Source organism: Phaethon aethereus, assembly GCF_964289735.1.
Source record: "Phaethon aethereus genome assembly, chromosome: 4".
NCBI lineage: Eukaryota > Metazoa > Chordata > Aves > Phaethontiformes > Phaethontidae > Phaethon > Phaethon aethereus.
Window position 1 is genome coordinate 2,592,580 of NC_138578.1, and position 14,015 is coordinate 2,606,594.

A 14,015-nucleotide genomic window follows, 5' to 3' on the forward strand; every position below is an offset into this window, starting at 1 on the left:
ACATTTCTCTGGAAATCAAAACCATATGCTCATCTGTAGTGTAATTTCTCTTAACTGTTCCTGGAGGGGCTTTGCCCCATTGGTACTCAAGGGCAGCATCGCCGGGGAAGACCCTGACGTCATCCAGCCCTGTAGCACACATGATAGAACATCCAAAGTCCCAATCTCATCTCTTGCTTTGAGCCCAAGGAATGATTTGGGTCTGGACTCGATCATTGGACCAAAACACAGTAGACAAGGTGATGGGGAAGTTTTCCTGTTGGCAGAGCACATAGAAGAGCTCCCACACATAGGGCTGTGTACAAGAAAGATGCTTGTAGTATCTTTTCAGCAAGGAGGAAGGTCTATTCATGCTCCTAAATGGCCTGAAATTTCTACATTCCCCAGTCCTGTGATTGAAAGAAAAGTGTTCATGACTTCTTTACTCTCAGCAGTTGTTCACATATCAGTGATGATGTTACTAATCCTGTTGCTAATGTAGACTGTGTAAGACTTCATCATGTAGAGAGAGATGAGTTAACTCTTTACTTAGCTGTGGCGTGCAAAGACAGTCAGTGTCCCACCAGGCGCTGAGACCTGACTGCTGGCAACTGCAAAGGTTTTTGTGGCTCCAGTGTTAGTTTCTCATCCGTCTCCGTTCGGTGCTAATCATGAGACTCGAGCCCGCTTGTCTTTTCCACCCATACAATGCTTCCCCAGCCTGCTGAAACTGGAATAATTGCTTTATTGTCACTTACAGTCCTCCCTATTCTTCACCTCCTTCCCGCTTCTTTTTTAAAATTAGCTGCTTTGTGCACGTCCCCCGAGCGTGCCCCTCACCGCTGGCGACAGGAATGTGCGGCGGGGCGGCGGGGCTGCCTTTGTCGCACCGCCGGCACCGGGCTCAGGGTGGCCAGCCCCCCACCGCCCTGCACTCCAGCTGGCTTCGCAGGGCAGGGGTAGGTGGCCGGCCCTTGCCTTTGTTGGAGGAGCCGCAGGTGCCGGGGGCCTCCATCGCTGCTGGGAGGGACTGGAGTCAGGAAGGCCGGTTCCTCCTTTGAGGTGGTTTGTGTGAGCACAGCGGGGATGCACGGGGGCATAGCGCCAGGCGAGAGGGGCCAGGGGTTCTGCTCTCATCTGATGTGTCTCCTCATGGGTGCAGTCCTCATCCTTTTCCAGAGGATGTTAGGCTTCTTGTTAGATAGCTCTCATCTCTGCCAGACGGGCAGATGCTAAAAATAATTTGAGTGCAAACAGATACTTATTTTTTAGCTTAGCAGCCAGCATTTCTGTATCTTGCCTTGGGCACTCTCATCGAAAGTCAGAGTTGCAAAACGCTCAGAGGGCAGAGCCTTAGCTTGGGAGCACTGTTGTAACTCAAACAGCTTCACTTCCGTGGGCTTCGCTGCCCACATTGATTTATAGCTGCGTTCATGGCTGTAGTTACAAAAAAGCTGTGATATCACTGCTGCAGGGGGACAGTGACGACAGCAAACTCACTGTACTCTTTAAAAACAACAATGCAAGGAGGTGATCGGCCAGATTGCAAATCTGCTGCATTCAGTGGGCTTTTGTTTGCTCTGTGCTTATACCACGCTCTGTGGACTCTGTATGTACCTGAAAAGCTCGAGTCTTTCTGCTGTTGCCAGGCTATTTTTGTGCCCTCCCTGGACCAGTACGCTGGTTTTCCACTGGACCTGTCCAGTCAACATGGTCCAGAGGAGTTATAGGAATGGATGGACAACTAACCCAGGCATAGCTGGGTTCTGCAGTAACTGTGTTTTTCTCTTTGCTTTTCTATACTACAGTCCCTGAGAGCTATGGGTCTCTGGACTCTGTGCAAAATGATGCTGCAGGTGCTGCAGAGATGGTTTTTTTTTTTTTTGTAAAGCAGCTGGCCAAATCCTTATCTCCTTAGTCAATCTCTACTCATTTCTCATGTGAGCAAATATCCTGCTCAAGTCCTGAGGAAGTAAAATGCTGTGTTGATTAAGGGATTCAGGAATTTGTCCAGGAAGAGGTGGGTGAGTGGGATGGAAAAGCAGCTCATAAAACGTGGCTTATATTCTGGGGATTAGGCATTGCTACACTGTGAAGGTGATTTAGGCCTGTAAAATGCACTCCACCCCTCAAGTTACTGCAATTAAAATATGACATACCAGCAAACACTACAAAATAATCAGGTTAGAGAGCAGAGCCACAACTAGGCTGCAGACTTTAGTCAATTCTTGGTGCTGAATGTCCACCGTGGCTATGACAAATGTGAATATGAGGCTTTCTTCTGCCCGCTCTGAATAGATGCTCAGATTGTCACTCGCTCGGTACCAACCGCTGAGACCAGTTTTTCAAAAAACAGCTGAGGTACTGTTCCAGCACTTCAGTAACATCCATATTTTCAGAGGAGAGCTGCTAGGGTAAAATTTCAGGACGTGTTCCTTAAAGTGCAATGCATATGCAAGCCAGGAAGAGAGATACAGCTGTGCTGGCGGAAGAGATTAATGCCCTCACTTGCTCATCAGTGCCAGAGATCTCATCCATCTGCCACTGGAGCAGTTCGTGTAAGCACTCCCTTAATCTTTAGCTTTAAACCATTTAAATTGTTGGTCTGAACTGACCTAGTTTGTTTTGCCTTTAACATATTAGGAAGTGTTCACGCAAACCACTGCACCAGCAGATCGAGTCTGGCCTCAGCTCCTACGTGCTGTTGGAAAAAGTTCCCGTGAGGGCTAGTCTTGCCTTTCAGGTCTCAGGTCTGTACCCTGTGGCCTGGTCCCCGGTGGGACATGTCTTGCCTGACATTCAGACCCCTCCCTAGGACGGCCCTTTTGTATCTAGAAAATATCACTGTTCCGAAGGGTGAGTGTGAAAAGAGTAATTCTGGGAAAGTATCTTCTGCTCTTTGAATCTCTCTCCATGAACATAATTGTTTCTTCAGCATGGAGGGCTTGGAGTCTTTTCCCATGGAATCATTTGAATTCTCTAATCCTAAGATGGAAACTGGTCCTTATTCTGTATGAGTTTGACTTTTGCTTCCTTCTTATGACTGCCTTTCTTTGTAGGACCTGCAATTATTTTTTTTCATTTACCCTTGTCCTTTAGAGCCAGCTTGTGCTTTGTTTTGTGTTACGTATGAGAAGTTAAGTGCTGTAATTTATACAGAATGACTTTTGATCAGCATGATTCAGCGCTGGGATACCCTAAAACCTGTAAATACAAAGTTATTTCTTTACTTGTATGTTGTAGTCATGGTCCTTAAAGGGACAGATGTGTTAATGGTCCTTCTGCCTGCGTGAGCTCTGCAGCACGTCGTCTTCATTTCGGGCACCTGTGAGTAACAGAGCTGAGCACTTCTGCACCTGAGAGAGAGTTGATCCCAATCTTTTATGGCCAGGTCTGAAAGATTGTTCCTAATGGCCTCCTGATCTGGAACAGCCTGTGAAGAGGGGTGACGCTCTGGTTCCCCAAGCAAATCCCACAGCATCCCCAAAGACCGGTATGACTTGATGTCTCTGAAAAAACTCAAGAGATTTTCAGTAATGGTTAAGAGCAAGTATATATATAGTCCTCCTAGTCCTGTGGTAGAATAGAATGAAAATGTCATTTCTCTGTATTTTTACTTTTGTTTCAACACATTAAGTAGGTGGACCTGTTTTCTAAGGGGGTTAAAACTCTCTGAGTACAAGGTGCAGGAAAGCATTTGTCTTAGAAGTAGAGTCGGGATGCAGGGCGAGTTGCACTCCACTTTTTTGTGGTGTTACCATTTGACAGACCAAGACAGTTGTAACCTCTCAAACCTCATCACCTCCTGAGATGGTGAGATCTCCCCTGAGCAGGGAGAGTGCTGCTCAAGTCGGTATTCATTTACACCAGCTGAAGATGAGAGTCCTTTACTTCCGTTGAACTACATCCCGAATTACTGTTTTACAGAATTAAGCCACGATCGTAGAATGATTTGGGCCAGAGTTGCACAGAGCACACTTCACCCATGCAGCTTGAAGGATAAAGAAAAATCACGGCCAGTGACAAATCCAGCTTTGCGCACAACCACAGTGGTAAAAGCCCAGCTATGCTTTGGGGTTGGTGCTGCGGCACTGGGTGTTTGGAATTACTATGGGAATTATTATTCCTGTAATACAAGCAATGACCTTTTATTATATATCTGTGTGTACAACCCAGGAATGGTGGGCTCCAGCTCCTGAAAAGGCAGGCTCTCTGGGTGGTACTGTGACACAAACAGTGAGCTATAATTGAGTATAACCGTAAACTTCTATCACAAAAAGCCAGGAATTGACTAGGGATAAAAGCTAATTTCTCAGCCCTGCAGGTTGTTCCTTCCAGCCAGGGTCCGGGTCTTTTTGGCAGGGCCATGCAGGGAACCATGCACTCCGACCGCCGGCTCGGCAGCACAAGAAAAGACTCTGGTCTTCAGGGCTGCGTGCCCAGCTGCCTGCCTGCACGCTGAATTCACATGCACTGTCTGAGGGCGAACTACTCATGCAAAGCAGAGGAAGGCCCACAACTCAGAAAGCACCGATCTAGGGTGTCTTTTAAAGGGTGGCAGTCTCTGGGGTCGAAGTCTGGGTGCGGTGGAATGCCTGTTGGAATGCCTATTGTTAAACCTAAAGACCAAAGTGAACGCTACATATTGTGGACCCAAATGCAGCTGGCACAAACCAAAAATGTGCATGTGAGTGCCTTTCTAAGTACCCAGTAATCCTCCAGGGCAAAACGAGGATTAGGTCTCTCTCACAGACAAAGAGGGAGTTCATTTTCTCAAAGATCCCTTGGCCAATACCAAATGAAGTGAGGAACCCAAATGAATGCGAATACTCCTTTCAGATCTCCGCTTGCAAACAGGTACAGCGCTGAAGCAGCTTGTTTGTGTGTTTGTGTGGGTCTGTGCAAACACAGCGCAGCCAGATTGTGGGATTGAGGTCAGGTCAAATAAAACCCATCCACTCACAGAGAAAAAGGAAAGCCAGAAAAACACTGGACAAATAGGACTAGACAGTACTGCGCAGTCAAAACGCGGTCTCCTTTCTCCAGATTTTTTCTCGGTGGACCTGAAGGTCACTGCTCATTGAAGTTGTTTAAGTTGGAGTTGCATAAGTGAAGAGCCCTCCTAGAAGGAAAGCTGTGACTGTGGATTAATTCCAAGTGACTTCTCGTCCTCTGTGTTTCTTTGCCCTGAAATACCACGTGCCCGGCATGACCATGTAAGAGCCATTAGACTGGAAGTGATGGATACTTGATTGTGAGATGTATCTGTTTAAACTTTGCCATCCCAAGACAGCTCTGTGATTTCTTGGCCCTTTAATTTGCCTTCAAGCAATGACCTGTGCATTTAGAAAAGCACAAGCCGCCTCTGCACTGTTCCTGGAAAATGTCTTCTTTTCCCTTTTGATGATTGGCTTATGGCACGAAGATCAGCTCTAGTAATCCTGCCTTAGCAGATATCAGCATGGATGTGCCTGTGAGGCGTACAAAAAAATTTGTATTAAATAGTCCTGTTTCTTAGAAGCAGCAGCCCACAGCACTGTGAATGGTTTTGGGTTGTGTGTCTTTTTCCCCCTGAGCTTTACTGATCCATCTGAATCCAAGATGTGGATAATTATTGTTTCTACTTGAGACTTGGATCTTGCTGCAGACCTCTGGGAAGAATACCTAATTTGGTCCCAAGATTCGTGTGCTCAGTGAGCCTTACGGAGATTTCAAAACCTGTCTTCCTCTGCGTTAGGATGAAAAAGTCCTTCCAGGGGTTTTCACAGGGGGAACCTGCTGTGTTTTGAGGTGCCCATGACCTTATCTGCCTCATTAGATTGGGGACTTGAACATGGCTTTTTCCCAACTCAGGTGAGTGTCGTAAGTGGCAGGCTAGAGTTTTTACCCGGGAACTGAGAGACTTTTCCCAGCAAAAGCTTTAGTCCAAACTGCGTGCCCTCCAAGGAGAAGTTTCTGTTCAATTTACAACAGTTTTTCGGATTAAACAATCATCCAGCTGGTCCTGGTTCTTTGTCTGGCTCGGGGGACCCGTGAGCACAGACTAACAAACCTGTGCAGATGTTGCTGCTACCAGCTAAGACCCACGTGTGCTCTGTCCAGGAGAGGACCTGGGCCTTTGTGCTCTGACACACAGGGTGCTTCCACTTCAGCTAAAGGAGATTCTGTGAGCGTGACAGATATGTGGATTATGGGCTATTTCTGGGCCAGCCACAGGAGGTAACAAAATAAGAAATACGTAAGCAATCCAGTCTTTTCACTTAGGGCGGAGCGGGAGGAACTGCAAAGCAGCATGCCCACTGGCGAGTGCGAGGTCGGTGCCTGGGATGAGCGTGGTCTCTCTCCCCTTCTGCAGCCCTGCCCAGGGGAGCCCTGTCCTTAACAGCGTGGAGGAGGCAGGAGGGCTTGCCGTTTGCCAAGAGATGGGGGACTGTCGTGGAGGCAGGTTTTTCATTCACAAGGAGACGTAATTCCAGCTCATCAGCTGCTGAGAGCTTGCCTGTAGCCTGCAGGATGAGGATAGCCAGAGGTGAAGCTGCCGAACTCTCCTTATGTCACTCGGCTGAGCTGGGGATCTCAGGACGCGCTGTGACATTGCGTAACGCAGGGTGCTGTGAGGATAAAACAGCGGCCTTAACTCCTTCATCTCCCTCCTCGCAGGGTTGTCGGAGCCAAGTTCTGCTTTGTTGCTGTTTCCCGTTATTTTTGTGTCTCTGCTCTGCTGTTGGCTGTTTCTGTAGTGGAGGAGGGTTGCCTCTTCTGTTCTGATTTAAAACACAGGAAAAAAATATCAGGAACTAACTACAAACCTCTGTAGAACTTGGAAGAGGAGTTCTTTGCTTTAATTTCAATTTCAGAAGCGTCAGCATGTGAGCAGTTACTTTTCTAGGAAAGCTTTTAATTCTGATAGTGGCTATAAACACTCCTGTCGATCCTGAATTTTTTTTAAAAAATTAGAATTTAAGCTCCATCCTCTCTTCTAGGAATAACACTCGGCTTAGAAGTAATAAGACATGAAAAATTACTAAACCTATTAACATTTGGGGGTTTGATCCTCTGGGACCTAGGTCTTCTATTACTGTGGCAGCAAACCTGGCCTTAGCTTAAAATAGTACTCATGACTCCAAGAGGTGGAACCATTAGCAAAATACCCGTTTTGAAAAAAAACCCCAAAAAACCTTCAACAATTTTTAAACATAGTTCCAGGTGCTGTTTATGGTTGATCTCGGCCGTATCTAGACTCATACCTGGAACTACAGAGAGCTAAGCAGAAAAGCAGAGTTCAGGATGGTAGTGCAGACAGAAGTGTGAGGCTGACGTGCTGGAAAACAAATGCTATGAGCAGACAAAAGTTCAGAAGTTTGTTTTTTTACAGCTTCCCTGTGTAAAGTCTCTCTCCTCTTTCGGAACTGTAGCCAGCTCACACCACTGCATTTCCTCAATGAGAGCAATGATTTATGCTACTTCCATTACTCAGGGAAGCATTTTTATGAAACGTGGAGTTTAATTCATTGAGAATAATATCTCCGCAGACCCTGGCTGAAATCGGTCAGCCGGTTCAGACATAGTTGTTGAGGAATTTGCTGGGCAGAGGCACAGCCCCCCACATACTGTCTAGGCTTGATTTAGGAAACGTATCTGTATTGGAATGTGAAGGTTCTAAATAAGGATAAGGAAGACCGAAGAAAGTGAGAAAGAAGAGCCAAGAGCCCAAAAGGTTAAGATAAATGGTATGAAACGTTTCAAGTATGCAGGTAACGGGAGGTCAGCGCGCGAGGCAGATAAGGCGGCCAGAGGAGGTCAGAGTCATCTATGGTCAGAAGCAAAGGATCTCCCTAGAACAGCTAATGAGTTCTGCAGGGATTGTGGCGGCTTGGGAAGGACGTGAGACATCGGATGGCTGCAACAGGGAAACCAGTCTTGTAAGGAGTCGATTAATATAAAATAAGGCCACCCATGCTTTCTTGAAGAGCTCTGAAGAGGGTGGTAAAAAACAGGGAAACGTTTCGCAGATGTCTGCTTCGGAAAAGGCAATGCTGGATGTGCAGAGGAGATACTGCTGCGTGGGTCAGGAGGTGCTGCCTCTTTCTTCTGGCGGCTGATGCTCTCTGCACAAGGCAGAGGCAACCAAGCTGTGGGGTAATGAAACTGCTGAGGAACAGGCTTTTCTTAGAAAAAGGCTTAAATCTGTAGTACTGTATTCTTTCACTGTTTGTCGAGCAAGCATCAAGAAAAAAATCCTAACAGGCCGTATTTTTAGATGAGGGACAAGCTGAGCAGAATGTCTTTGTAAAGCTACTCATTAACATGTGTGGCATTAAATACCAAAGGCACCATGGAAGCAGCAATACTCCAGTATAAATATAGCAGTACAAATAACAATTCATAATTAAACACAAACTTTGCAGAAAAGGAAAGATTTCAGAGGCAGCTGCCAGCCTCAGGTGGGAGGTAAAGGGTTTTAAATAGACTGTTCTAGGTTTCCTGTCTCCCACTTGCTAGCTTTAGAACCAACATGATAACAAAAAGAACAACTGCAGGCCACTCCTTGCCAGGGATACTTTTTAGCTATGCAATTGTGAGGCACTTTGCAACATGTCGAACTAAAATGCAGCCCCGACCTTAAAGAGCATCCCAGGAGGCTGGGTGCTGTTGCAGAGAGCCGTCGCGCCGGGCCATCCTGGGGCAGCTCGAGCTTTAGGAGAACGGTCGCTCTAAGGAGAAGGCGTGAGTGGCAACAGTCAAGACCCAAGGTAGGCCTTCACCGTCTTTGCACTAGGGTGGCTGTTTCCATGTTACGGGTGAAGAAGTATCTGTATAGAGATTAGCACGGTCCTGATCATTAGGCGGAGCTGCCTTAGAAAACTATTTAGAAATGTCTTAGAAAATATTCTGGGATAAGCAGTCAGGTCGCTGGACTGAGTGCAAGGGGAGGAAAGGTGCTGGGTTTGTGGGCCCTGTTTGGGGGAGGTCTCCATCTCTGCAGCTGCAGCCCTGATGCTGGCCTCAGGTATTTCCCCTGCTCAGCCAGCTGCGCTCTCGCTGGAGGCATCCCTGCATGGGTATCGTCCTCTCTGGCAAAGCACCCGGCGGTGGCTGCTGCTGAAGAGCTGCCGTGCTCCGTCCCCGATGTGTGTGTGCTTCACTGGTGGAAGGATCCTCATCTCTTGTGTTCCCCACCGGGCTTGATTAATGGTGTTATTTATAGACTGGCTGATTAGTTTTCAATGTCTTATTGAGCCTGCTGTTCCACACAGAGCTCAGTAATTATAGTTTTTTAAGAGGCTCGGGAAAAACTCCGTTGCATTTCCTTCTTACCCCCGAACAACAACCCCAGAGCCCATGCAGACACTAATTAACGTTTCTTTGTCTCTATGAGGTAAACCCCAAAGTTATGCATGCTGGCAAGCACGGGTTTCTCACTGCGCCAGGGGGAACACCCAAGCTGCTTACCCTCCCGCTGCTTGTAGCTGCCAAGTGTGAGGGTCGGATCTGTGTGGATCCATATGGGAACGCTTGGAAGTCAGAAAGCTCCGCTCACAGCAGAGTTTAAAGTCTGGGTTGTCTCTTGCTTTCTTCACGTGTTTCAAAAGCTGGTTTTTTTTAAAAAAAAAAAAAGAGGAGCCAAAGTGCTGAAAGATCACTAGGCTGTGGTAACTGGGAAGCTGTAGGCACTTACTCCTTTATATCAGTTTCTTAGGCTGCTGATTACTCTTTTTAATGTATTTGGCACAGGGGCAATTTCCCAGTCCTCAATATTGTTACTGGCTACTCTGGAGATAGCTGACCGGAGAGAAGACATGAGCAGCTTTACTCACCGCAGGAGTACAGCCATTGTGTAGCCTGGGAGAGCCAAAGTCTGCTATTTGGGCAACGAATAGGGAAGTTACAACCGAGCACTGCCGGTGGTGTGTTAGGGAAGATCATTGCTGACCTGAGGCATCTCCTATGAACACGGCAAAGATCTTTTTCTCTGTGTCAAGTGTCCGCTTTCAAGCAGGTTGAAACAGCAGTCTGTGGCAATTGGCAGCACTTTGGGACATCCAGATGCCTTTTCCAAAAGGGCTCAGCACCTGCATTGCCCCTCAAAATCAGCAGGAGCCACAGGCATCGGTGCTTCTGCAAATAAAGGCTGCTAGGCCAGCCCCCAGCAGTGACCCACCAGTTCTGATGCATGCAAGGGTCACCCCGAATCAATGAGGTATAGTCACAGCCAAGTGCCTGTTCTCCCCTTTAAACCAAGGTAGAGTCACCCCAACATGATACTACCGGTGAAGCATCTTCAGGTAAACCTTATCTTCTCTTCCTGGCTCTGCTAGCAAGCCAGGGAGGTGCAAGGGATGGTAGTTCCCTGTGTGGGAAGTGTGGCCTGAGTGGGGGGGTCAGGGTTTGCCCCTGAGTTAAGACAAGTGCCTCTGCTGAGATCCTTTCCCCTCTAATGGGATCCTGCCACAACGCTGTCAGCAAGACACCTCATTAAGCTTCAGCATGATACGCAGCAGCCTCGCCATGAATTTGAGCTGTGCTTAAACGCTCCCAGGGGCTTTGTGGGGCCCCTTGTCACAGAAATCTCTTGGGGCAGTGTTGTAGGGACAGAAGTGCAGTTTTCTCTGTGGCTGGGACCATCTCTCCGGTGTTTCCATACAAAGCCTTAAACAGAGGGCTTGGTCCTCTAAACACTGCAGATGTAAATATATTTTCTTTACAAAACTGTATACCCATTTGTACATATAAATTGTTTATGTATAATTTTTTAAATCCTCATCTGTAGCAGGCTTTCTGTCCTTTCTCTATCCTGCAGTGAAATCTCCTGTAAAAATCTCCATCTAAAAATAAAGTAATTTTTCATGGTAAACTTGGTAAGCAAAGAGAATTGGAGCAGTTAACGGTATTGGCACTTCACAGGGCTGCAGTGAAGGAGGTTGTGCTCCTGGTATACAGCACAGCTGGTACAGGAGCAGCACGGGGGATCTTTCTGGTTTGATGACAGGCTTGACATCATCTCAGAGGAGAGGGGTGGCAGAGACAAAGCAGAACAGGATTTGACACACAGAAAGAAAAGGCAGCTAAGGCAGGATTTGGGGTAAAATTTGGATGAAGATAAGCAGGGCGAGCAAAAAGGCTGTTCTGGACCGGTCGCTTTCCCTAATCTGGGTGAAAGTGCTGCTGCGCTTCCCTGGTATATCTCATCCGCAATGTGAGGCTTAACATTCCTGCCTGGCACGTGGGGGCTTGGGGAGGGAGCGTGGGGGAGGCCCGAGCCGGACACAAAGACGGCTGGCCTCTCACCGGAATGGCATCCAAGCCATCTCAGCTATCCAAAGCCCCAGATGCCGGCATACGCGCTCAGCCTGCAGCCTCCTAAGCACACAAGAGGCAATTACAGCGTACCTCGGGCCAGGGCCTGCTGCGGGCCGAGGGAGGCACGGAGGGGGTCCTTTCAGACGCGCTTTTATTCGGCGTGGGGGTTCCTTGAGCAAGCAGATATTTCAAATCTCTCCCACGTTTCAGTGCTAAAAGTGGGAGCAAGTGGGAATACTGGATCGTTTCAGGCTCTCCTGTGCCTGGGGGAAGGACGGAGCTGAAGTGATGGTTACTCGATATTTGCGTGACTTCTGCATGCGTGTGATGAAGCGGGGTAAATATTTGTTTGCTAACTTTGTGGAAATACCAGTAGAGGGGGGGGATAGGCTTCTCTTTCTTGCTCTCACTGTGGGGACCTTTCTCTTAGCTTTTCTCTTGTGTGTTCACAGCGTTCCCTGAGGTCTCGTAAGGTGGTTACACGTGGAAGGGGCAGATCCCACAGTGGAACCCCTGAACTCCACACTTACGGATTTAGAGTCCCAAAATGCAGATGTAGGATAATGACTTTTGTGCCGTGGATGCTGCAGCTGATCTCACTGCTGTGTGTCGAGAAGCAGTGCTGCGGTCTTGTGCAGCTCCTCCAAAACAGTTGTGAGGGGCACTCGCAGGGACTGAGCACTGCCTAGGTATAAAGAAGAGCAAAATCTCACTCTCATAGCTTGCCAGGGCAACGAAGAAAAGGGATACACATGGCTTTCTGTGACATTGTCTTTGGACTTTTTAAAAACTAGACTGATGCCTCTGCCTTACCCCCTGTGTCTGTGTGTTGCCTTCTTTCCTAAAATGCTTATTAAATGTAGGATACAAGGGCTAAGGTTTTTGTGTGTCGATGTTTACATGGTCTTGGTTTCTTTTGACAGGGACACACATGCAGCAAAGGGATGCACCGGCCTGTCTCCCAACACACTCAGTCCGGACTGCGTGACCACTGACTTTCAGCCCAGCAAAACCACATGGTCGGGAGGAGTTAAGCTACGGCTGAAGACCAGGTGAGAATGCATGTGTCTCTTCCTGTCTGCTGTGTGTGTTTTGTGGCCGCTGTTCTTGGAGAGCGGCTGGCAAACTCCATTCCCCTCTTGCGGGAGTGAGGGCAGCAGGAATGCTGGAGTGGAGCAGCGTGAATCCCCAGCATCTGCAGTATTAGGTGGTGGAAGAGGTCCAGGACAGTTTCTTAACCTCACACCCATGTTTTCCCAAGGCTTCCTGACCCTCAGCACAGTGCCAGGGAAATTAATTCACCTTTTGGGCTTTGAGTCAAGCGTCAATGTTGCTGGATGTCAGTAATGCCTATGTAGGGCTGAGCGTAAAATAGTTACTGCTTTGGCTGCCAGTATGCCTGAGGGTGACTCACCGAGAAGGAGTCCTGGAAGAGGTGTCCTTTCTCCACAAAAACTTTTGTCAGTGGTGGTAAAGGACCAAAATAGCTCCAGAGAGGTGGTGTAAGCCTGCTGTGGGTTCCCAGCTTTAGGTGCGTGGCCTTCCAGAATCACCTAGCTGCTTCTGAGTCTGTGAGTTTCATTGGGAGTTTGGCATTCATGACAACCCTGCTGAGTGCCTAGCTGCATTTTTAAATGATTAAATGTCTTCAGAAGTCAGTGTCCTGAACTGCTCTGGATCGGCCAGTGTTGTGGCAGAGCCTGATTTCCTTTCTTTGTCCCAGCAGTTTACGACCAAATCCTACAGCATTTACTCAGGCAAGGATTTTGCTGGCGTCAAAAGAGCCTCTTAGATCAGTCAGAGGGTAATCTGGATGACCTCATAGATTTTTGTGTCTCAGTCTTCTGAGATTTGCACCATGAAGTCAAAGCAGTGACTTCTGTTGGCAACATTGCACTCAGGCCAGACCTTGAGTTATTTGAAGCCAAGAAACTACACTGATTTCCTATAGCTGGAGGAAATGCGGCCCAGCGCCTGTTAGCGAGCAGCTGAGAAGGAAATGCGACATGTGAAGTCACGTTCTGATCTCATCAGCAAGGATGCACTTCTGGAGCAAACTCGCTGACCTTAGTGGAGTTGCTCCAGCTTTTAGCCACTGCAAATGGTTCAGATGCTGACCCTGTACAGCCTGGGTGGATGCAAAAGGAGGAGAAAGGGATCAGCTCTTCCACCAGCGTTGATGTGTGTAACCTCACTAAATTTGTACTGCTTTCCTCCAGATGAGGATTTGCACCATAAATTATATCTCTCTCTCAGATAGACCAGATTTTAGAGGTTGAAATCTCTACTCAAGCTAGTTTTATCAGGGAGAGACTTCTCTCTGACTGAGCTGTGGGACTCTGCAGTCCCTCAGGTATGTGACCCACAGCGCATTTGGGAAAGGAGTTCCCATACATCCACCACCTTCCTATAGCAGTGAGTTACTCAGCATATGCCCTCTGTACATCCCGCTTGCCTGTCCATCTAGTAGCAGATCTTTTGCAGAAGCTCCAAAGTTTAGCGTTTCACTTGGATTAATTTGTCTTCGGATGCAGAGCCAATGTTTTGCTTTACTTTTCCGGCAGTGTCGGAGGCTGTGTCTGCATATCTCAGTTTAACTGAGGCTGAAGCTTTGGTTACAAACAGGAAGTTCCTTTAATGTGTAAGAACTTGAGTGTGGGAGGGTATTTCAGACTCAGCGGCCTTTGCTTTGGCCGTAGCACTGGTGCAATTCCCCGGCTTGTTTACTTTCTGCA

General features: G+C 47.8%; 1 protein-coding gene across 1 annotated transcript in view; it reads left to right on the top strand.

Annotated features, from left to right (window-relative positions):
- The window catches only part of SHROOM3 (shroom family member 3), a gene marked incomplete at both ends in the record, with an annotated part of 152,941 nt that overhangs the window by 108,486 nt on the left and 30,440 nt on the right, over window positions 1–14,015 (top strand). The window contains one exon of the mRNA XM_081999572.1: window positions 12,204–12,332. Coding sequence (XP_081855698.1) covers window positions 12,204–12,332 — 129 coding nt within the window. The remainder of the gene's footprint in view (window positions 1–12,203; window positions 12,333–14,015) is intronic.